Genomic DNA, 22912 nt, shown 5'->3' with positions numbered 1-22912 from the left:
TTGTGCACTCTCTCTCTCAAATAAACAAACAAAATCTTAAAAAAAAAACAAACATTTCCATCATCCCAGATACGCTATGGTTCTTCCCAATTAACCCGCCCATCCCCCAAATCACTATTCTAATACCTATCACCATTTGTTAGTTTTGCCTCTGTTTTTGAGTTTCATATTGATGGAATCACACAGTAAGTATTCTTTTTTTGTGTGACTTCTTTTGCTCAATGTAAGGTTAGCCCTACCATAAGTTATTAAACTGGGAAAAATAGATATTATAAACCACAGATGACAAGGGCTATGTCTACTTAATTTTTACAAAATACCTAGTTTATAAAATATGAATGTATATATAAACACTTAATGGAATTGTTTAAAGATGGAATGGGCTGGGCACCTGGGTGGCTCAGTCAGTGAAGCATCTGCCTTCGGCCCAGGTCAAGATCTTGGGGTCCTGGGATCAAGCCCCACTGCCCTTCCCCCCATCCCTGCCTGGACTCTTTCTCTTGCACACTCTCTCTTTCAAATAAATAAATAAAATCTTAAAAAAAAAAAAAAGATGGAATGGGCTATCTTTAAAGACAACTTAGAGGTACTATAACTGTAGGTCCAAATAAGCACTTGGTAAAGATGATGCAGAAGAGATTCAAATATGTATATAAGCTATATATCCTAATTCATAGTACACGGTATTTTTAGAAAAGAATATAATTCATTCTAATCCTAGCTAGACTCACCTTTGTGGTGTCATGTGCATTCAATATGCCTTCTACAATGTCAGATAGATCCGTATGTAACTCCTGTAAAAACAGAAATCCAAAGGAATAATTAGAAAAGAGCAGTTATCATTTTTATTATTTAATGGCTAAAGTATACTGTATTTTGGTCAAGTATTTAAAGAATTACAATATAGTGGTTCAATAATTCCATACATCACCCACAAGTGCCCTCCTTAATTCCCATCACCTGTTTAAACCCATCCCCCCACATCGCTCCTCTCTAGTAATTATCAGTCAAGTACTTTTTTGTAATTACCTTAATAAATAGGTTCTTAGATTTGCTTTGAAAAAATTAGGAGAATTCTCCTGCAGTTTCATTCTTACTTTACACAGTAAGTTCAGTTTATTAAATTTTCTAAGGCACATTCTCTTTCCAATTTTGTACCTTCAGCTATGAATATTTTGAGTAGTGGCAAAACATAGCAACTCAAAAGTAATAACAAACCTTTTTCTCTTTCTCTCTCTTTTTAAATTCTCCACTCTATTTTTCTACTGGAAGTTTACATGCAACGATACGTATAAAATCAGAACTTACCGGGATATCATCTGTGCGGTTGTCCTTCCACACCTCTAAAAGTGCAACCACCATGTCCCTCAGTTCAACCCTGGAGAGAACTCCATCACGGTCAACATCAAACACCTTGAAGCAAACTAAAGAAAAGAAACTCTTACGAAGGGAAATTACTTTTCTATTCTGAAGTACAATGCCTTTCACTAGAAGCTGCCCTAGTAAAATCACTTATTTTCTCAAGCAAGTATATTCTAGATTAAGTTCTCATCTGGAGCAGACTATAGTATGGCATTAAAGTCCTCTGCACTCGTAGGACTTCCTGCATACTTCCTGTCTCTCTCTCTGAATCACTACCTGGGTGGCAGAGTCCTATCCTTCACTAGAGCTAAATCTAGAGCTAAATTCCTTGCAAACTAATAAAAAAGGTTTAAGTTACTATACAATAAATATTACAATAGTTCACAGGTTTTGAGGAGGTAATCCAAGCCTTTAAATCAATTTCTAATATTTAAAACTGATCATTGCAGAGTTGATTTTTATAATGCTGAAAATATTCCATTTATATTAAGAATCAATAGTAAGGTGGGGACACCTGGGTGGCTCAGTTGGTTTAGGTGTCTGACTTTGGCTCAGGTTGTGATCTCAGGGTCCTGGTATTCAGCCCTGCTCAGCAAGAAGTTTGCTTCTCCCTCCCCCTCTCCTCCTCTCCCAACTCCTGCACATACACTCTCTCTTCCAAATAAATAAAATCTTAAAAAAGGAAAGAAAAGAAATATCAGCACTTTCCCAATTAACTCCAAACAAATCACAATAGTTTGCTAACTTTTGTTAGTCTATCAGCAAAAAAGAAATTAAAAATAAATATAAGGTGATAATTAACCTTACTTGAGAAGCAAAGATTTCAACCTCCTATTTAATATTAGAACTTTAATGGGAACAAAAAATCTACTATAAAGCCAGACTGTAGTAATGGTATATCATCAAAGAAGAATCCTGAATTTTAAGATTAAATAATTATCTATTTCAACATACCTCCATAATAATTATGCTATTAAATCAACTGAGTGCATTACAGTAAATATTACTAAAGAAGATGAAAATATCAAATAGCACACCAAAATAGGTGACACTTGCGAAGCTCTATTTTAGAAAGACACAGAAATGATGGCCCTAGTAAATACAATAGGATTAGTTTCCAATTAAATGTAAACTGCTGCATTTTCTCAAATATGGTTAAGGTTTAATAATGTAATGTACTTATGCTTATAAATTATGCTATAACAACATTTTAGGTAGGTTAAAAAGACCATTTTAGTATTTAATTAAACTGTTTTGTTCACAGATTTCATCTTACTAATAAAATATTAATGTATACAAGTGACAGAAAATGAGTTGTACTTTAAATTACTCAAGACACAAAATTCTCTATGGATTACCAGAAAATATTTTCTAAACGCTTAACATCATCAAATATATTGTGACTGATGTAGTTCACTTATCATGAACTGCAAATTCATCAACAAAATCAATTCCATTATTAATCACAAAGATCCCAAACTACTCAATAGTAAAAAAGAAGAGAAGATTGAATCCTTAGACTGACCTCAGTAAAACCTCAACATGAGACTGCTATTTGCCAACCTGACAACGTGATAAAAATTCAACCTTAATACACAGATGATTTTACATGGATGAATGCTAATTTTTTCTCTGTATATACAGTTTGCAAATTTTTAATTGTTTAAATTAAATGTTTAACGCACTTACATTTTTGTCTTTCAGCCAGGGGTCCCCTGCAACAGGCTGATAACCCACAAGATATCTCCTTAAAATCTATGTGATTGTCACGATTTTCATCAAAAGCATTAAACAAACCTGTGAAATAGGAAAAGACACCATAAATCACAGCCAACAAGCCTAATGTTAATAATATCATGTTTATGAAAGGAGGCATGACTCCCATAAACTGGCCAAATTAAAAAAAAAAAAGTTTATCAGTAGTTCCCACTGTCTCAGGAAGTATTTTCCTCCTGGTATAACTAAAACGTAAGATCCTCTCAGAAAATACATTATAGTCATTTAATGTTCAGTTATATTTGTCTGTTTGTCTCTATCTTCTATCAGTTGTAACAGCTAAAAATGACAATGGTATGTAAAAAATTAGAATCAATTTAAAAAATTAAATATTATAATTATCCTTACTTAGAAAGATTAAGAAAAAGGAAAAGTGAAGGAGAAAATCTGATGTATACTCAAAGATATAACATGATGTTATGTAAGCTCCCATAAAGCTTTCATTAAGCAAAGAAAAATAACACACCATATTACAAACAAAAGATATTCTGTACTGCAGTCTTCTTTGTCATAATGTTTTATAAATAAATATTTAAAATCAGAAAGAGAATTTATAATCCTGTGGTTTTTAAACTTTTTATAAAATACAAATGGAATTAATTTTGTTTTCAAATAAGATGAGTTCTCAATACCCAATTCTAAAAAGGTAAAATCCCAATTGCACTGCTGAAGTAGGTGGAAAAGCCCAGAGCCCTCCCTGCTCTGACTCCCCTAATAAGTACTTCTGAAGTACCCTAGGAATCTGATGTACACAGACTGTACATCTTAAGAATGTAATTCCTTAAAGCATAGAAAACTAAAGCTCAGGGGGGGTTAAATGATTGGCCAAAAGTAAGAAAAGTTAAAAAAGGTCAGAATCAAAAACAGAACCTAAATATTCAGATTCCAAATATAATTTTTATGATATCACCCACAATTACTCTCTGTATTCCTAATTTAAAAAAAAGTTATTGTAATGAAAAGTTTAGAGCTAGCAAGGGCCTCAGAGATGGTCCAGTCCAATAGTTTCTTAATCTTTTTTTTTTTTTTTTTTTTTTTTTTTTTTGGTGAGGGGGTGGGGTGCGGTGGATACAGCAGTGGAACCTTCTTATGTAGAAGAAAAAAAGTGGAGGCGCTCGAGGTGAGGAAGAGTTGGGGTTATGCGTGGAAACCTGGAGCTCTACCCAGGCGGTGGCCACCACCCTAATCCCGGCACCAGTGGCTGAGATACTTCATTGGAATACAGTGACTAGCTTGGTCAAACTCATTTTGTATTTGAGGATATTCAGGCTCAGGGAGTTAACTTGATTTATGCAAGGTTACATAGGTAGAAAAGGAAGCTCAAGACTACAATCTTATTCCCCTTTTAGTTTTTTCCACTATGAAACTTGCAAACTTGTAACATTATGGTCTTTTAGAGTTAAGATACATGATTAGAAATAAGAGATAGCTTCAGGTATGTTTACCAAAGTACATTTATAGAAAATAGAATGATTCCTACCTTCACTTAGAGATGGACGAATGGGTGGTGAAACCAATGGGCCAAATGTCTCTAAATCAAATCGTCCAGTCCGGGATTGAGCCTTTAGCAACCAATAGCGTTTCTCCAGATCAATGATGTCTGATTCCTCCACTGAGAGTCAAATCAAATAAGATTTAAAACCTCAGATTTCTCTTCCAGGCAGTTAGTTCATCCTGATCATATAACTTCCAAGGATATATTTTAATTTTCCAATCCAATTGCTAAAAATAATAATTACCTAAACAAAACTCTGAAAGACAAATACATTATACCTAAAATGGCATGGAAACTGGGGTGCCTGAGTGGCTTAATTCGTTAAGCATCTGACTTGATTTCAGCTCACGTCATGATCTCAGGGCCATGAGATCTAGCCCAGAGCTGGGTGCCCAACTGGGCGTGCGGCCTGCTTAAGATTCTCTCTTTCTCTCTCTCTATCTCTCTCTCTCTCCATATGCCCCTCCCTTACCCCCACTAGTGCTCTAAAATAAATTTAAAAATTAAAAAATAAAATAAAACGGCATGAAAATTAAATTCAAATTAATATAAAAGTGCTTCAAAATCAGAAAAAATGTTTGCAATTTCCCATTAAGTAAGTTGTTCAAATCCAACATGTAAAAGAACAAACAACTGAGACATTTCTTTTTGGCTTCCTACACAACATTCATGTATACTAATTTTTCACAATTTTCAATCTCTATCTTGGATTTAAAGATTTTTTTTTTTTTTAATTCATGTTAGTTAACATATAGTGTACTATTAGTTTCAGGGGGAGAATTTAGTGATTCATCAGTTGCATATAACACTCAGTGATCATTACATCAAGTGCTCTCCTTAATGCCCATCACCCAACTACCCCATTCCCCTCACCCACCTCCCCTCTAGCAACCCTCAGTTTGTTCCCTAGAGTTAAGTCTCTTATAGTTTGCCTCTCTCTGATTTTATCTTATTTCATTCCTGGCTGCACTGTAATCATCCTAATAGCAGGATCCATGTCTGATTCACCCTGCTGATAGGATGACTACCTACACAGTCAATACTTATTAAATTAATGAAAAAGAATATGAAAAGGATCTTATAAATAACAAAGGTCAATAAATGACAGATGAGGTAGAATAGGATTTACAATGTGATAAGTAATAGGGGCATAATGAGAACATGAGTATCTTTTTCTCATTCAACAGAAGGTACAATAAAAAATTACAGATAAGCTCCAACCATCGTTACATTTTATATCTGCTTTTCTCCCAAGGAACTAAAGTAATATTTAGAAAGCAAGCAGGTGAGTCCTTCCATTGCCATGGTTTTTGCCTGCAGTCACTTTCCAGACATTGGTAAGGTATGAAGAACCTAAGCAGTGAGATTTCACTAAGTTAAACAGAGAAGCTGTAGTTCTGGGAGACTAAGACAGCTGAAATTTGCAGGGCAGAGTACTGGAGAGGAAAGTTATACAAAGAAAGAGCTCCAAAAATCTGCACAGGACTCTTGTTGAGTTTTGGCAGAATAGCAGAATAGTAAGCTGTGTATGCACACAGAGAAATTCATTGAGGCTGGGCTTGGATATGCCTAAGTTTTGACCAGGCAGAGTGGAGACACCTTACTGAACACTGGGAGTATTCACAGACTCAGAGGGTCACACTTAATTAAAAGGGGAAGAACTAATTCCAGAATAAAGGCTACGCCAGACCTGCCCCAACAAAGCTTTAAAAAAATCCTTCAAAATGCCAAGCTGATCCACAAGTAATTTAGTTGCCTATCAAAAGAAAACAAACTCCTTTTAAAGGGAGAATCCACTTAGCCTTAACAGTCACAATGTCTAGCATCCACAAAAATATGAAACAAGCAAGAAAAAGTGATCCAAAACCAAGATAAAAATTAGTCAATACAGAAAGCTATAGAAGTAACAGATGATGGAATTAGCAAACAAGGCCTTAAAACATTTATTAGAAATATCTCAAGAATTTAAGGGAAACCATGACTACATTGAGGAAAGAAATGGAATCTATTAAAAAGTACCAACTCGAGCTACTAGAGATAAAGAATACAATATTTGAAATAAAAAAATTCACTGGAAAATTTAATAGCAGATTAAAACCTCCTGAGGAAAGATAAGTGAATCTGAACACCAAGCAACAGAAATGCTATCCAAATGGAAGCATAAGGAGAGAAAAGGTGAAAAGTTACTAGAATCTTAGTGAACTATAAGATAATATCAAACAACACAACACACATGGGATCCCACAGAGGGACAGCAGAAAATATTTGAAATAAAAATCCCCTGTTTTTTTTTTTTTTTAAGATTCTACTTATTTATTTGAAAAAGAGAGTGAGAAATAGAGAACAAGATGGGGGAGGGTCAGAGGGAGAAGCAGACTCCCTGATGACCAGGGAGCCCGATGTGGGGACTCAATCCTGGGACTCCAGGATCATGACCTGAGCCAAAGGCAGACGCTTAATCAACGGAGCCACCCAGGTGCCTGAAATATCCCCAAATTTGATGAAAACTGTAATTCCACAAATTCCAAAGATTTCAATAAACTCTGTGCAAGAAAAAGTCAAAGAAAACCAACCGAGGCAAGTCACAAATTGCTAATAGAAAAATTTTAAAGCAGTAACAGAGGGGAGCAAAACACATTACAAACAAGGGAACTAATAAGATAAGCAATGATTTCCCTTCAGAAACAAGGGAGCCAGAAGACAATGGGGGGAAAAAAGTGCTGAAAGAAAAAAAGTACTGTTAATCTCATATTCTATATATCCTTCCAAAAAAAGGCAAAATGAAGGATTTTTTGGATAAACCAATGCTGAGAGAATTCACCAATAGCAGAACTGTACCAAAAGGAATATTAAAGGATGTTCTTCAGACTGCATGAGCAATCAGCACAAAGGAATGATGAAAACAGGAAATGCCCAGTCCCTAACTTCCATGGGACTGATATCACTGATCAGACCAGATGTTGGATAGGAGCTTGTCTGCAGCTTTGGTTAGACAAAGTTTACCTCTGTTTCAAATGCTCTGAAAACTGAGTTCAGATTTCTATTCAGGAAAACCCAGAAACTGCTAGTTTTTGAAATTAGGGGTCCATACACTCCAGCTTCAAGGCTGCATGCATGTTTATATAAATAACACTTTATTAAAACACAGCCATGCCATTTACTTACACATAGTTTGTGGCTGCTCATGTGTTACAATGGCAGAACTGAGTAATTGTGATAAACAGATGTATGGTCCACAAAGTCTGAAATATTTACTATCTGCCTTTTTAAAAAAACGTTTTGCCAACCTGTGTTAGACCTTAAAATTGCATGACTGCAAGACTTCAAAACTATGAGACTTCATGAAATGACAGCACCTAGGGACCACACAGCCTCGAGACTGCAAGCTTTCAACAGTCTAAGATTTCAAAATTGTTAGGCCATGAAACTGCAAATCAAGAGATCTCTTTTCACTTTTCAGCTTGCCCCCAGTCTCAGCAAGGTTTCCACATGAGAGAACCAGGTAGAAACAACTATCTTTGTATTTAGGGTCCCTTCAGATTCAAATCTGAAAACAGGTTTCTCAAAAGTTTGGCTGGTTTCTCCTCATTCCAGTAAAGCTTGTCCTCAGGCAGGCTCACTCCTCTGCCAGACTTGCTCTCAATCTCAACCTCTGGCCTGAGATATGAAAGCATCCTACATCCCTCAATCACCTAGGAAGGGCGTTGTCCCTCTGGAGTTCAGCCTCCCTCCTCTCCCCGACTCCCCTTCTCCCTCCCTCCCTCCCTCTCTTATTTCCTTCCCTCCCTCCCTCTTAAGATTTCTTTGCATGCGATGGCTTTAAAGAAGAGTATGATTATTTAGTTTATGTGGTGATTTCATATTATTACAGTGGGAGTGAAGGTCTTTCATATCTTTCTACTTCCCAACCTAAAACAGAACCCTTCGATTATTATTTAACATGAATCTGAAAATTCTCACCAATACAGTAAGATATAAATATGAAGTATAAAATTAGGAAAGAAGCAAGATTATTCTTTGCATATGAGCAGAATGCATATCAAAAAACTCGTTTGTTTTTTTTTTTTTTACAAATTATAACTGAGTTTAAAAATCTGTAGATACACAAAATACATATACAAAAATCAATGCTTTTCTATATAACATTAATAACATGTAAGAAAACATTAAGGAGAAAAAACACAAAAAACAGCAAATCCCCATAAGAAACAAATATCTAAAAGTAAACTTTCAGATGTGAGATTTTTATGAAGAAAACTTTATAAAATAATATTAAAGATCTGAATAAATGAAGCATACTATGGCCCTAAATAGGGACTTAATAGAAGCATATCATGGGCTTGAATATGGTGATTACATAAGATCACACTGTGAGGGTGACAGGAGTACAGATCTGAAGGAGGCAAGGGGGCAAATGGTGGAGAAAAAACTTTCTACACAGAGAGAACAAGGAGACAGGCCTCAAGACAAAAGCATGCTTAGCAAGCTCAAGGAAAAGAAAGAAGATCAGAGTGACTGAAGTGGAGTTAGTGAGGGAGACAGTAGTAGGAGATAAAGACTAAGGAAAAATGGGGGTCAGGTTACGTAGGTCACTGTGAGGACTCTGGTTTTAAACTGTGAACCACCCGAGGGCGTGAGGCAGAGGAGTGACATGATCTGACTTAGAGGATTACTCTTCACTAAGTTGAGAATAGCCTGGTGGGGGCAGCAAGAACAGAAGTGAGATGACCAGTCAGATGTTTAATAAAAGATTTAAAATCATCAATACATGGAATTAAAAAACATTAGGACAACAGATCAACAAGCACAGACAGACAATTCATAACAACGGGGGGGGATTTAATTTCACTAATAATAAAAAAAATCACTGTAGAAGAAAAATTTATACAGAATCATACTACTTCTCTGTTTCAAAACTTTTCAACATTCTTCCCGAAGATATCTGCACGGCTGCTCCAACAACTCCTTCAGCTCTTTACTCAAATGTCACATTCCCAGACCATGTGAACTACGCCCCATCTGATGATACTCCTTCATCCCTTTGCCCTGCTTTACTCTGCATCCTAATATTTGTCAATATCTGGCATAGTTTACTTGTTTTGTTTATTGGATGCCTCCTCCAACTAGAACATATCCTCCTTGAGGTAAGTACGGTCTTATGGTCTATTTTGTTCATTGCCATATTCTAACACTCAGAATAATACCTGGCACATTTTGAACAGTCATTTAATATTTTTTAAATGAACAAATAAGAATTATTCGTTGAACCAAGGATATATATATTCAGAGTAATGTTAACTATATAGGATGTTAACTATATAACTATAATGTTAACTATATAACTATAACTATAAAGGATGAAGCTTGGTATCAGTAGGGAACCTTGGCCTCCAATAACTTACAAGTTACCTAGGAACACAAGAACAATGTTCTCTAAATTTCCACCACTTTCAAAGATTCTTACTCTATTCTTTAGTAGTTTTAGCACAAATTTAGGGGGAAAACTTTTTTACTCATCAACAAGATGATTCAGAGAGAGTCAAATCAATATGCATAACTGTACTGTGTCTGTATAAATGCTATAGTCATAAGAAGGAGAATAAATAAAAACATATATTCTACCAACTTCCACAAAATTTTAAGAAAAATTATATTCCTTTTGCTTGATTTTCAAGGGACTCCCAGGACTTAAACCTAATGTCTCTCTATTTTCCCTTTATACTACCTATTCTGCCCTGATGTTCTCTATACCTGAAACCTAAAAGAGAGGTTTTTACTTAAAAGATCAAAGAATGAAATTCTTTTGAAAGTAAAATATGAAAATAAAAATAGGAATACAGAATTTTGTGCACAGTATTACACATCAGCAGATGGAAGAACTGAGATTTTGAGACAGACAGTGTTCTAATTTACTCTGAAGCAGAAAAGTACATGGAAATCACCATACCTGCCATAGGTGAAAACAAAAAAGGCCTTGACAGTATGTACCTGGGGTCAAGTACACTGATTCCAACTTGTCCCCATTTCAGAAAGAATAATGCTCTCTTGGAAAGTTCTTAACTTGGCTATCCCTAGAATAGTCCTCTTAATGATCCACAAAATCTAGGAACAAGGATTCTAAGTGACAATGAAGTTACCCTACACTTTGGCATTTAAAAAGAACTAATTACATATTAATTATTAAAAGTAACTATAAACAACTGAGTGACAAAGTTATAACATGTTTTAAAAAGTTAAAAACTGAAAATACTAATTAATTTTTAAATTTTTTAAAAAGGATTTTATTTATTTGAGAGAGAAGGAGAGCACAAGTGGGGGAATAGTCAGAGGCAGAGGGAAAAGGAGACTCCCCACCGAGAGGGAGCTGCATGCCTGATCCTAGGACTGAGAGATCATGACCTGAGCTGAAGTCAGACACTTAACCGACTGAGACACCCAAGTGTCCCAATTTTTAAATTTATATTACTTGTTTTTACTAGATTAGTAATACATTTTGTTGCATGAAAAATTATTTAAAATATAGGTAATCAAAAAAAGGAAAAAGAAAAAAACATAATTGCATGTTTTCATATAACTATATTAATTTGAACATATTTATTTAAAGATTTATTTATTTGTTTTAGAGAGAGAGATCGCATGCACGCACAAGACAGAGCTAGAGCATGGGGTAGGGGAGGGACAGAGGAAGAGGAAGAGAGAGAATCCCAAGCAGACACCCTGCTGAGCTCAGAGTCCAAAGAGGAGCTCTGATCCCAGGACCCTGAGATCATGACCCGAGCCAAAATCAAGAGTCGAACGCTTAATCGACTGAACCACCCAGGTACCCCTGAATGTACATGTATTTAAACTGAATGTCACTTAGATGGTTTGGGAAGATTATTTCCAATACTTTCATTGTATCATCTATACCAGTGTGATTTCTCAAATTACAGAAAATCATTGCTCATAGTTTCAAATAATCGACGGGCTGAATTAATTTTTAAAATTTTACATCAAAATCATCAAGAAAGACTGAGATACCAAAAGGATAAAATTTTCATACAAGAGTACACATTTCTCTCTCTTTTTTTTTTTAAAGATTTTATTTATTTATTTGACGGAGAGAGAGACAGCCAGTGAGAGAGGGAACACAGGCAGGAGGAGCGGGAGAGGAAGAAGCAGGCTCCCAGTGGAGGAGCCTGATGTGGGGCTCGATCCCAGGACCCCGGGATCACGCCCTGAGCCAAAGGCAGACACCCAACGACTGAGCCACCCAGGCGCCCCCACATTTCTCTTTTTTAACCAAATACCAAATACACTACACTATAACCTTCTGATGAATCAACCTTTGCAAAGGTCCAATGATTTTGGAACTGGAACTAATTTTTTAAATATGCAAAACTTCGAATGAGCAGGTAGCTTTCAGTTTTTTAAAACAGAGGTATCTACTTCAAATATCCAGATAACTGAATTTACTAAAAAGGAGTATTTAAAAATTTAACCGTGCTTCCTGCTCAGCAGAGAGTCTGCTTCTCCCTCTGACCCTCCCCTCTCTCTCTCAAAACAAAACAAAACAAAAAACACACAAAAAAAAACACCCCAACACCTAAAAAAAGGGGGGGGGACACCTGGGTGGCTCATCTGTTTAAGCGACCGCCTTCGGCTCAGGTCATGATACTGGCATTTCAGGATGGAGTCCTGTGTCGGGCTCCCTGCTCAGTGGGAAGTCTGCTTCTCCCTCTGACCCTCCCCTCTCTCTCTCTCAAAAAAACAAAACAAAACAAAACAAAACCCAACACCTAAAAAAAGGGGGGGGACACCTGGGTGGCTCATCTGTTTAAGCGACTGCCTTCAGCTCAGGTCATGATACTGGCATTTCAGGATGGAGTCCTGTGTCCAGCTCCCTGCTCAGTGGGAAGTCTGCTTCTCCATCTGACCCTCCCCCCTCCAGTACTCTCCCTCCCTCTCTTTCATTCTCTCACTCAAATTTTTAAAAATCTTTAAAAAAAAAATAAAAATTTTACAGTAAGAAATCACAGGAGTCTGATATATAAATTAATATAGCACTACTGTTTTCTCTTCCAAAATAAGGTCATCTGTTCACTCCACTTATAATATATGAGAGAAAGAGAAACCTCTTCTGTTCCTGCAGAGAAACAGCTCAAATTCTAAACTTTCTTCCAAGTAATAGATCTGCACATAAAAAATCTGATCCTGAAATAAAACAAGGAAGACAGCAGCCTTGATAGAAACTGTGTTCTTATTTCTATAATTTTTGGTACTGAGTTCAGTAAGTACTTCTTATTAACTGGTGTTTACAACACACTAAATTAGAAACACATACACATGGTGACTAACATGGCATAATAATAATAAAGAAAGAAACATACACACACACACAAATCACACTGCCTCTCAATTTTTTTTTACTTTTGAGAACTGTTTATTAATCTCCTTAAAAAACACAATTTCGTTGCTTAAGGAGAAATGTGGAAAGACATGTAGAAGATATTTAAAAGAAAAAAATGATCAGACTGTCATGGTCACCAATTAAAACCATGCTTTACAGTTCCCTTTTAAGCTTATGTGATCTGTTCATATTTTGGTTATAGACTGCATGCAATTCGTTACCGAATATTTGCCAAAAGCAAGCTAAAGTAAATTATGTATATCAGTATTATCCAAACATTTTACATGAATTGGCAGCTGAATTCCTGGGAAGAGGGAAGGGAACTTACTTTATTTTCACTTAAAGAAGTTAGAGGTAATGACTGCAGTAATTACTCTACTTGCAATTCATAGGTCAATACCAAAACTTACACTTTACTAGTTAAATATGACTGAATTTATCACCCACCTATAGGTATAATTTTTTCTGGTTCACAACAGCAGCACACCATACTCTCAACATTCTAAATAACGCCTACATTTGGGGACATCCTAATCAAGTCTCACCTTACCAGAGGCTGCAGCTACAGAAACAGGTCTTTAATGCCAGAACTGGATTCTCATTTAAAAAAAAAAAAAAAAAGCAGCAAAATCCAAGTATTTTCAAACAGTAACATAGTTCTTTAACACTGCTGAGGAAGCAACCTGTTCATAAACACAATGACCTTCTGAGACCTACTTAAAATGGCTGTAATCCTTATATCACGTACAGCCAGATAAGAGGATAATGAAGAAGGGGTATGCAGATTTATTAGGGGTTTATGGTCAAAGAATCACTGAAGTACTTTTTTCTTGTTGAAAAAAGGTGCTAGCAATACCAACTAAAATGTGGCAAGGGAATATAATAACACATGACGTTTCAGTTGAGATAATAAATGCTAAAATAGAGATAATATAAATTTAAGTTAGATAGGAAAAGAAAAATTATCAAAATGAAGTCTATGGCCCTAAAATTAGCCCCAAATGCTACATTAATTACCTCAAAATCTGGATTCTTTTTTTTTTTTTTAAGATTTTATTTGTTTGACAGAGAGAGACACAGCGAGAGAGGGAACACAAGCAGGGGGAGAGGGAGAGGAAGCAGCAGGCTTCCCGCTGAGCAGGGAGCCCGATGTGGGCTCGATCCCAGGACCCTGGGATCATGACCTGAGCCGAAGGCAGATGCTTAACGACTGAGCCACCCAGGTGCCCCCAAAATCCGATTCTACTATTAAAAAGAAATCACTGAGTTAATAAGCTTATTCATTCTTATGATACATTTTAAGGAAATCCCGAAAACTCTTTCTTAGTTTATTTAGAGACATATTTACAAGAAAGAATAGGCACAGGGCACCTGGTGGCTCAGTAAGTTGTCTCTGACTCCTGATCTCAGCTCAAGTCTTTTTTTTTTTTTTTTTTAAGATTTTCTTTATTTATTCGACAGAGATAGAGACAGCCAGCGAGAGAGGGAACACAAGCAGGGGGAGTGGGAGAGAAAGAAGCAGGCTCATAGCGGAAGAGCCTGATGTGGGGCTCGATCCCAGAATGCCGGGATCACGCCCTGAGCCAAAGGCAGACGCTTTTAACCGCTGTGCCACCCAGGCGCCCCTCAGCTCAAGTCTTGATCTCAAGAATGTGAAGTCAAGCCCCACACTGGGCTCCACGCTGGGCATGGAGCCTACTTAAAAAAACAAAAAAACAAGAAAAAGAAAGAAAGAAAGAAAACAAGAAAGAAAGAAAGAAAGAAAGAAAGAAAGAAAGAAAGAAAGAAAGAATAGGTACACATATTTTCTGCCAAAAATATAGCTAAATTATGTGAAGATATGATCAACACTAAAGAAAATAACTCAACTTACTTTTAAAACATAGTTCATAAAATCATTGTTCTTCTATTGCCTATTTCACTGTTGGTAAATATACAATCATTCAAGGATCTTGCTTGGATCAAATGAAATTAATTATTGAAGAGATATAATCATTTGTAAGTACCCCAAGGGGGGGGGAAGAAATTGGAAAACTGAATCTGCAAGATTGTCTGAAGTGAGTCTGAAGGAGATGGTGCACCACAACCACAATAACCACATGACCAACTCCTTTTATCTCTAATTACAAGCTACTCAGAAAAGACTGAAGAATAACAAGAGTGTGTGTCAATAAACTGTCTTCATCCCAGTTTTGGTACCGATTAATCATCTGATTTGAGAAAGTTTCTTTAACTTCTCACAGCCTTAGTTTCCTCCTCTTTAGAATATGGATAAAATGAACCTCAGGGAGAGCGTAAGGATTAAACAAGATGATATACCCGGAGTGCGTATAGTACCTCCTCTAGTAAGTGCTCGGTCTGCACTAACAATGAGCTATCAGGAAGAGAAACTAAGAAAACAGTCCCATTTATACACAACTACTAAACAGAATGAAATATCTAGGAATAAATTTAATCAAGCAGAGAGGAGACCTATACTCTGAAAACTGAAGGACCTTCTTTAGTATTATGTTTGGATTCCCTTCTCTTTATTGTGTATCTATTACAGGTTTTTGGTTTGCGGTTACCATGAGATTCATATATAACACCTGAATGTGTATATAGCAGTCTATTTTAAGTTTGTGGTCATGTAAACTCAGATACGTTCTAAAAACACTACATTTTTACCATCTGCCCCCGCATTTTATGTTTTTGATGTCGTATTTCACTTTTTATTCTGAGTATCCCTTAACTAATTATTTAGAAATAGTAGACTTTACTACCTTGTCTTTTAACCTTCATACTAGCACTGTAAGTGGTTGCACTACCTTTACTATATGTTTGCTTTTACCAGTCAGATATTTTTCTTTCATAATTTTCTTACTTCTAGTCATGGCCTTTTCTTTTCCACTTAAAGAAGTCCCTTTGATCTTTCTTATAAGACTGGTTTAATGGTGATAAACTCCTTTAACTTTTGTTTGGAAGTCTGGGAAACTCTTTATTTCTCGTTTTATTCTGAGTGATAACCTTCCCAGGTATTCTTGGCTGTAGGTTTATTTCCTTACAGCACTTTGAATATATCATGCTACTCCTTTTGGCCTGCGAAGTTTCTGCTGAAATATCAGCTCACGGTCTCATGGGACTTCTCTTGTATTTGCTCTTACAGCTTTTAAGTTTCTGATCTTTAATTTTTAACATTTTATTTAGGGGGAGGGGCAGAAGGAGAGAAGCAGGCCCCCCCCCCACTGAGCACAGAACTGACTGCAGGACTCGATCTCACGACCTTGAGATCATGACCCGAGCCAACAAGAGTCAGATGCCGGGGTGCCTGGGTGGCTCAGTTGTTGAGCCTCTGCCTTCGGCCCAGGGCCTGATCCCAGGGTCCTGGGATCGGGCCCCACATCAGGCTCCCTGCTCTGCTGGGACCCTGCTTCTTCCTCTCCCACTCCCCCTGCTTGTGTTCCCTCTCTCACTGGCTGTCTCTCTGTCAAATAAATAAATAAAATCTTAAAAGAAAAAAAAAAAAGAGGGAGTCAGACGCTTAATTGACTGAGCCACCCAGGTACCCCTAATTTTTGACATTTTAATTACTATGTTTCTTCCTGTGGATCTCTTTGGGTTTACCTTGTTTGGAACTCTGATTCCTGGACCTGAATGTCCTGTTTCCTTCCCCAGATTTAGGGAAGTTTTCAGCTGTTACTTCTTCAAAAATGCTTTCTGCCCCTTTCTCTCTCTCTCTCTCTTCTCCTTTTGGGACCCCTATAATGCAGCTATTACTCTGCCTGATGTTGTCCCAGAAGTCCCTTAAACCACCCTCATTTTTCCTTTTTGCTGTTCAGCTTAGGTGATGTCCACCACTCTGTCTTCCAGACTGCTGATCCATTTTTCCGCATCATTAATCTGCTATTGATTCCCTCTAGCGTATTTTTCATTTCAGTTACTATATTCTTTACCTCTGATTGGTTCTTTTTTATATTTTCTAGCTTTGTTCATGTTTTCAGTGTGCTTATCCATGTTTCTCCTGAGTTCAGTGAGCATCTTTAGGACTATTACTTTAAAGTCTTTATCAGGTAGATTGCTTATCTCTGTTTCATTAGTTCTTTTTCTGAGGTTCTGCCTTGTTTTTTCATTTGGAACATATTCCTGTGTCTCCTCATTCTACCTGTGTCTGTTTCTATGTATTAGGTAGATCAACCATATCTCCTAGTCTTGAAGGAGTGGCCTTATGTAGAACATGTCCTGTGGGGCCCAGAAGCACAGTCCGCCTGGTCACCAAAACCAGGAGCTCCCATGGTATCCCCTCTGTGGGTTGTGTGTGCCTTCCTATTGTGACTGGGCTGTGATGGCTGCAAGTGCACCAATAAGTAGGACTGTCCCTAGCACGACTGGCCGAAATGACCAAATGCAGCTGCTACAAGCACACTAGGTTAGTTGGGCTGACTCCCTGGGGCTAAAGTCAGTTTGGGGGTTGCTGGTCCAGGCCATACCAACATGCTGGGTGCAGAATGGTGGGAGCTACTTTGGGGGTCCCCAATCTTGGTGCAGGCCACCCAATGGGTGCTATGGGGTGGGAGCCATTTGAGCAGGGGGTACTAGACCGAGCTGAGAAGCTGTTTTGGAGAGTCACTTGCTTGGGAGGGGGGCACAATTTAGGGGTGCAGAAATGTTGGGGCAGGGTGAGTGGTGCTAGCAAAGTAGATGGAGAATGTAAAAAATGGCACCTACTAGCACCAGGACAGCTAGGTAGGAGGGTAAGAAAAATGGCACCTACTTGCATTTCTGTTCCAGGGGCAAGTTCCTACAAATCCCTGCCCCTTCAGTACATGCACTAAAATTGGCAAATAAACCTCCTTCACATATGACCCAGGGACTTTTCAAACTCCTGCCTCTGTGCTCTTGGAATGAGTGCATTTGTGCACAGAGTGCATTTGTGCTCTGCTTTTAAGAGTAGTGTTTCAGGTTTCTTATAGCTCATCGGCTCTCCTGGAGTTAAGCTCTGCTGAGTTTCAAAGCCAGGCCTTTTGGGAGCTCATCTTCCTAGTGCAGGTCCCCAGGGTGTGGATGTCCAATGCGGGGCTTGAAACCCCTTGCTCTTCAGGGAGGACTTCCACATTTGTGATATCCCTTCTGCGTAAGGTTTACCACACTGGCGGTGTTGTTCCTGACTACATCACACCTCTGTGCCCCCTCCTACCTAGATCAATGTGGCTTTTTCTTTGTATCTTTAGTTGTGGATTAGCTGTTCCGCTAGTCTTTAGGTTATTCTGAGAAAGAGTAGTTCCACATGTAGTTGTAATTTTGGTGTGTCTGTCAGAGGAGGTAAGCCCAGAATCTTTCTACTCTACCATCTTGATCCTCTTCAGATCTAATCTTAGGTATTTAAATAGCAAATTATGATAGAAAAATATAACAGCCCTGATAAAAATTTTATTAAGATCTACTCAAACATTAAAAACTTAACTCTGGGATAAAGTTCCAATTCAATTTCTTAAATTAAAAAAAAAAGGTAAGGTAACAATAATTTGGAATTTGCAGTTCTGAAAAATACACTTGCCATGACAAAATCTAAAATATTGTATAAATCAAATCAGTTAATTATTCTAACTCTGTATTGAATACAAATAGCTCCCCAGTTTCCTTTGTGATTTACATAAGAGAGAACAACATTCGATTAAATATGGCAGTGTGTTCAATTTACTGTGACTTCAAATTTTACTTTATAATTGTACATGAAAAAGTAATCAGAGGCATCTACGCTATAACATAAATGTTATTTACAAGTGAAAAATTATAATTCCTTTTTATTTCCTAGATACCTTGGCTCATTACACAAATTTAAATGGAGTCATTGATGCTTTAAAAATAAATATTTTCTGTCTACTTATAAATCATAGACTCTTTATTTTTTATCACAAGTTTCCATATTCAGGACACATTATTTGAAAAGTTTAATGTACCAAATATGCTTTGAGTGGAAGAGCCTGCAAAGAATTCAATTGTGCACTGCTTACCCAGAAACTGAGAATTTAAAGATAATATGACAAATCATAGCCATCAGAATGTAAACCTACCCATGTCAGAATTAATAAATGAAATTTAGCAGTAATTCTGACTTTGTGATAATGGCTTCATGGTAAGCCCCATGAAGAAAGCAGCTATTTGCTGAAGCTTGTAGCCACTGAGTTGTCTGTTTCACTGGTTTATGCTGGTTCTTTGTTTCTACAAATTATGAAATAAAACAAACTAAGAAGAAAAAGATTTTCTTTGCACAGATGTGGACGAGTTAATTTTTGTACTGATCTACAACCCTCCGTTACAAAATTACTTGTTTCTAAAATAATTACTCCCTGAAGATAATGGGGTGAACCTCACTGACATTTGCAAGCCAAGTGTTCAGTGATACAAGGGGATGCATATTCACCATAAAGCACTAATTCCACAAAAGGAACCGAGCTGAGTCCTTTAAAACAGGTATTATCTCATGTACCCCTAAAGGGTAGAACAATATGCTACCCCAAATATGTCACTTTGGCATAAGGATTATATTGAGTTGAAGGTAATTGAGAAGAAGCAAATAAGAGAAAAGCTCTCTGCCCGCCCCCCCCAGTTTCTTAATTTGTAAGTGTCTTCCCTGACCCTCTACCTCTACCAGGAAGGACAGAAGTAATCACCAGAGACTACTCTAGATCCTTATCAACATGGAGATTGCACTAGATTAATGAATCTACGTAACAAACCTTACTAACCAGCCCTATCTACTATTAGTTTCTCCGTACATTTGCCTTCCCCTAATTGCCACCTCTAGAAGCTCAAAGTCCTTTTCCTTTGTCTTGTCCCTTTTCTACAAACTTACTGTTCTTTGCTAAGATGCTATATAAACTCAAGTTCTAACCACCTGTTTCAATTACTCATCAGTGAATACTCCCATGCATAAGCAATGTTAATAAACTTATGTTTTTTGCTTGTTACCTGCCTTTTGATAGTCTAGGGCCCTAGCCAATGAACCCAAGATGGGTAGAGGAAAAAAGTTTTCCTCCCCTACATGCCTTACAACACACCTGTGAGGTAAATTGTATCATTTTCCCTGTTTTCCAGAGGAGGAAAAAGAAGTTCAGAGAGATTAAATAAATTTTCCACGCTTACATGAGTAATAAGTGATAGGTCCACTGACTCAGAGTCTGAAGAACTCCTAAACATCCTAGCAGTATTTCTCAAAATGTAGTTCACGGTCCACCTACGTCAGAATTACGTTAGGTGTCTGTTCAGGTACACCGTCCGAAGGCCCACTGAATAACAATCATGACCACAAAACCAGTAACCTGTACTTTTAATACCCTCTCCAAATAATTCTAATGATCAATAAAGACTGATAACTACCAATATACCATAGTAGCCTTATATTTGATTAATTTTTTATTTTGGTGTATTCCTCTTACAAGAAACAAGGATATGACAAAATTCAACTAAGATGCCAGCAATTTAAAATGTTATAAATAACTGAGAAAATTTAAAGCATAGCATTTCTTCAGGCTTTTACCATACACTACTGACTTATTTCTATGGCCACCAGGGATATCAATGGGGGCCCGATAGGGGTAGATAAAATAATTAGTTCAGATAAATAATTCCCTCCTATTTATAGTAAGCTGATCCTCTATGTGCCTTAATGCTGATCAATTTTCTGTATTTCACATCATTTATCTAACCAAGAGTTTTAGAAGGAAGATCTTTGCAACTTTCAGCAGTTACTTACATTTATAAATATCATAATTCGATTTTCCCCTAAAAATATGGTATGTCTTTATATGAATGTTCACATACTATGAGACTGTTGAAACTTTTTTTTAAAGATTTTTATCCATTTATTTGAGAGAGAGAGCGAGAAGAGAACACGAGCAAAGAAGGGCAGTGTGTGGGGGCAGGAAACAGCAGGCCTCCCTGCTGAACAGGGAGCCTGACACAGGGTTCCATCCCAGGACCCCAGGATCATGACGTGAGCCTTGAAGGCAGCTACTTAACCGACTGAGCCACCCAGGCACCCCGAGACTGTTGAACCTTATTCAAACATGATGTTGGCCTTTCTCCTTGGCATAGGTTTAGTGCTATAATCCTAAAACAACATGTATCTCCTGCTCACTCCTGGGGAAATCAAATGTTTATTTATTTACTTTTTAAAGATTCTACTTATTTAGGGGCGCCTGGGTGGCACAGCGGTTAAGCGTCTGCCTTCGGCTCAGGGCGTGATCCCGGTGTTCTGGGATCGAGCCCCACATCAGGCTCCTCTGCTATGAGCCTGCTTCTTCCTCTCCCACTCCCCCTGCTTGTGTTCCCTCTCTTGCTGGCTGTCTCTATCTCTGTTGAATAAATAAATAAAATCTTTAAAAAAATAAAAAATAAAAAAATAAAGATTCTACTTATTTATTTGACAGGGAGAGAGAGAGACAGTGAGAGAGGGAACACAAGCAGGGGGAGTGGGAGAGGGAGAAGCAGGCTTCCTGCTGAGCAAGGAGCCTGGGATCATGACCTGAGCCGAAGGCAGACACTTAATGACTGAGCTACTCAGTCAAAATCAAATGTTTAAATCAGTACTTAGAAAGTAGACTGCTAGCGGCCGGAAATTTTTTAATACTGCCGCAGTCCAATAACATTGTACTAAGAAGAACTCAAAGATGAAGTGGAGAAGACCTCATCCTCCAGAGACTTGTAACTTCTGAGGGGAATCAAAGCCATTTCCAAATGCCTCTAAGGTAAAGCAAAAAGCATCTTAAATGCTTTAATTGAAACGTAAAATGTGCAAGGATGCAAATGGAAAGTAATTAATTCAAACTGAAGAAAAATGGAGAAAGCAGGACAAAAAAGGGAGCACATGAATTGGGCTGTGATGACAAAGGAGTATTTCAATTGTCAACGGCTGAAAGATGAAATGCAATCTTAAATGAAGGAATATTAGGAGGATGTACACGGTAGCTATAAAAGTTCATTGGGGTGTAGTCATGGAATACTGAGCAATGCTTTGTAGTTGAAGCAGAGAACATATGAAAGGAGAAATGAATATGGAAAGTAAAGAATAGGAAATTCAGAATTCAGAGCCATGCTAACGAGTTTAAACTTTGTTCTACAGAAAATGAAGACTCCTCAAAGATTTTGGAGGAGGGAAAAGAAGAGTTTATATTTTTTTAATGTAAACTAAACAACAACAAACACAACAAATTTGTCCTTCATTCTTTTCTAGCATTAACATATAGTCAGATAAATAAGGATAAATATTGCAATGACAGCAGCAGTAAAGAAAGATGCAAGAAATATGGCTGAGTTAAGGTAGGATCTAACATGAAGCCTGACAAGGAAAAGTCAAAATTAATCTCAAAATGGATGATTGGAATTACAAATACTATTAACCACGATACAACAGATACAAACAAAATATTGTTTGCTTTTTGAACCTTTAGATGGATTGAAAGCAAGGAAACATGAATTTGATTTCACATATGAGATGTTAGAATATACATAGTTTTAAAAAGGAACAGTAAGGGCACCTGGGTGGTTCAGTCGGTTAAGTGTCTGTCTCAATCTGCGCTCTGGTCTTGATCTCAGGGTCTAGAGTTTGAGCTCAGTGTTGTGAAAGAAAGAAGGAAAGGAAGGGAGGAAGAAAAAGAAAAAGAAAAAGAACAACAGGCCCCAAATGGAGTCACGTGTGCTGAACCCCATGCCAGCCAACGAAGACTTACTATCTCATCTAACTGCAATTTCAACCCCTCCCAGAAATTCCTTGGGGAGGATAATAAACCTTTAACCAGTCAATCTGGAATTACCTGGTCAGCACTAATAAAGTAATCTGCCTGACAGACCCCTGCCATTCTCCCAAAGGAAGATGACCATGCCTGAAACAATCTAACAATCTACTCTTTGTT

The 22912-nt window shown here is 37.3% G+C and overlaps 1 protein-coding gene across 2 annotated transcripts in view; it reads right to left on the bottom strand.

The window, feature by feature from the left end:
• Positions 1 to 22912, bottom strand: part of USP32 (ubiquitin specific peptidase 32) — a 196841-nt gene that overhangs the window by 66066 nt on the left and 107863 nt on the right. For both annotated transcript variants that reach the window (XM_008695456.2, XM_008695457.2), the window contains exons 6-9: positions 4619 to 4750; positions 3052 to 3159; positions 1309 to 1424; positions 732 to 794 (exon numbers count right to left, since the gene is read on the bottom strand). In XM_008695456.2, the coding sequence (XP_008693678.1) occupies positions 732 to 794; positions 1309 to 1424; positions 3052 to 3159; positions 4619 to 4750 (419 nt within the window). The remainder of the gene's footprint in view (positions 1 to 731; positions 795 to 1308; positions 1425 to 3051; positions 3160 to 4618; positions 4751 to 22912) is intronic.

Source organism: Ursus maritimus, unplaced genomic scaffold (assembly GCF_017311325.1).
Source record: "Ursus maritimus isolate PB19 unplaced genomic scaffold, ASM1731132v1 scaffold_24, whole genome shotgun sequence".
NCBI classification, from domain to species: domain Eukaryota; kingdom Metazoa; phylum Chordata; class Mammalia; order Carnivora; family Ursidae; genus Ursus; species Ursus maritimus.
The sequence above is the reverse complement of the archived record's forward strand: the minus strand, read 5'-3'. Positions and strand labels throughout refer to the sequence as shown.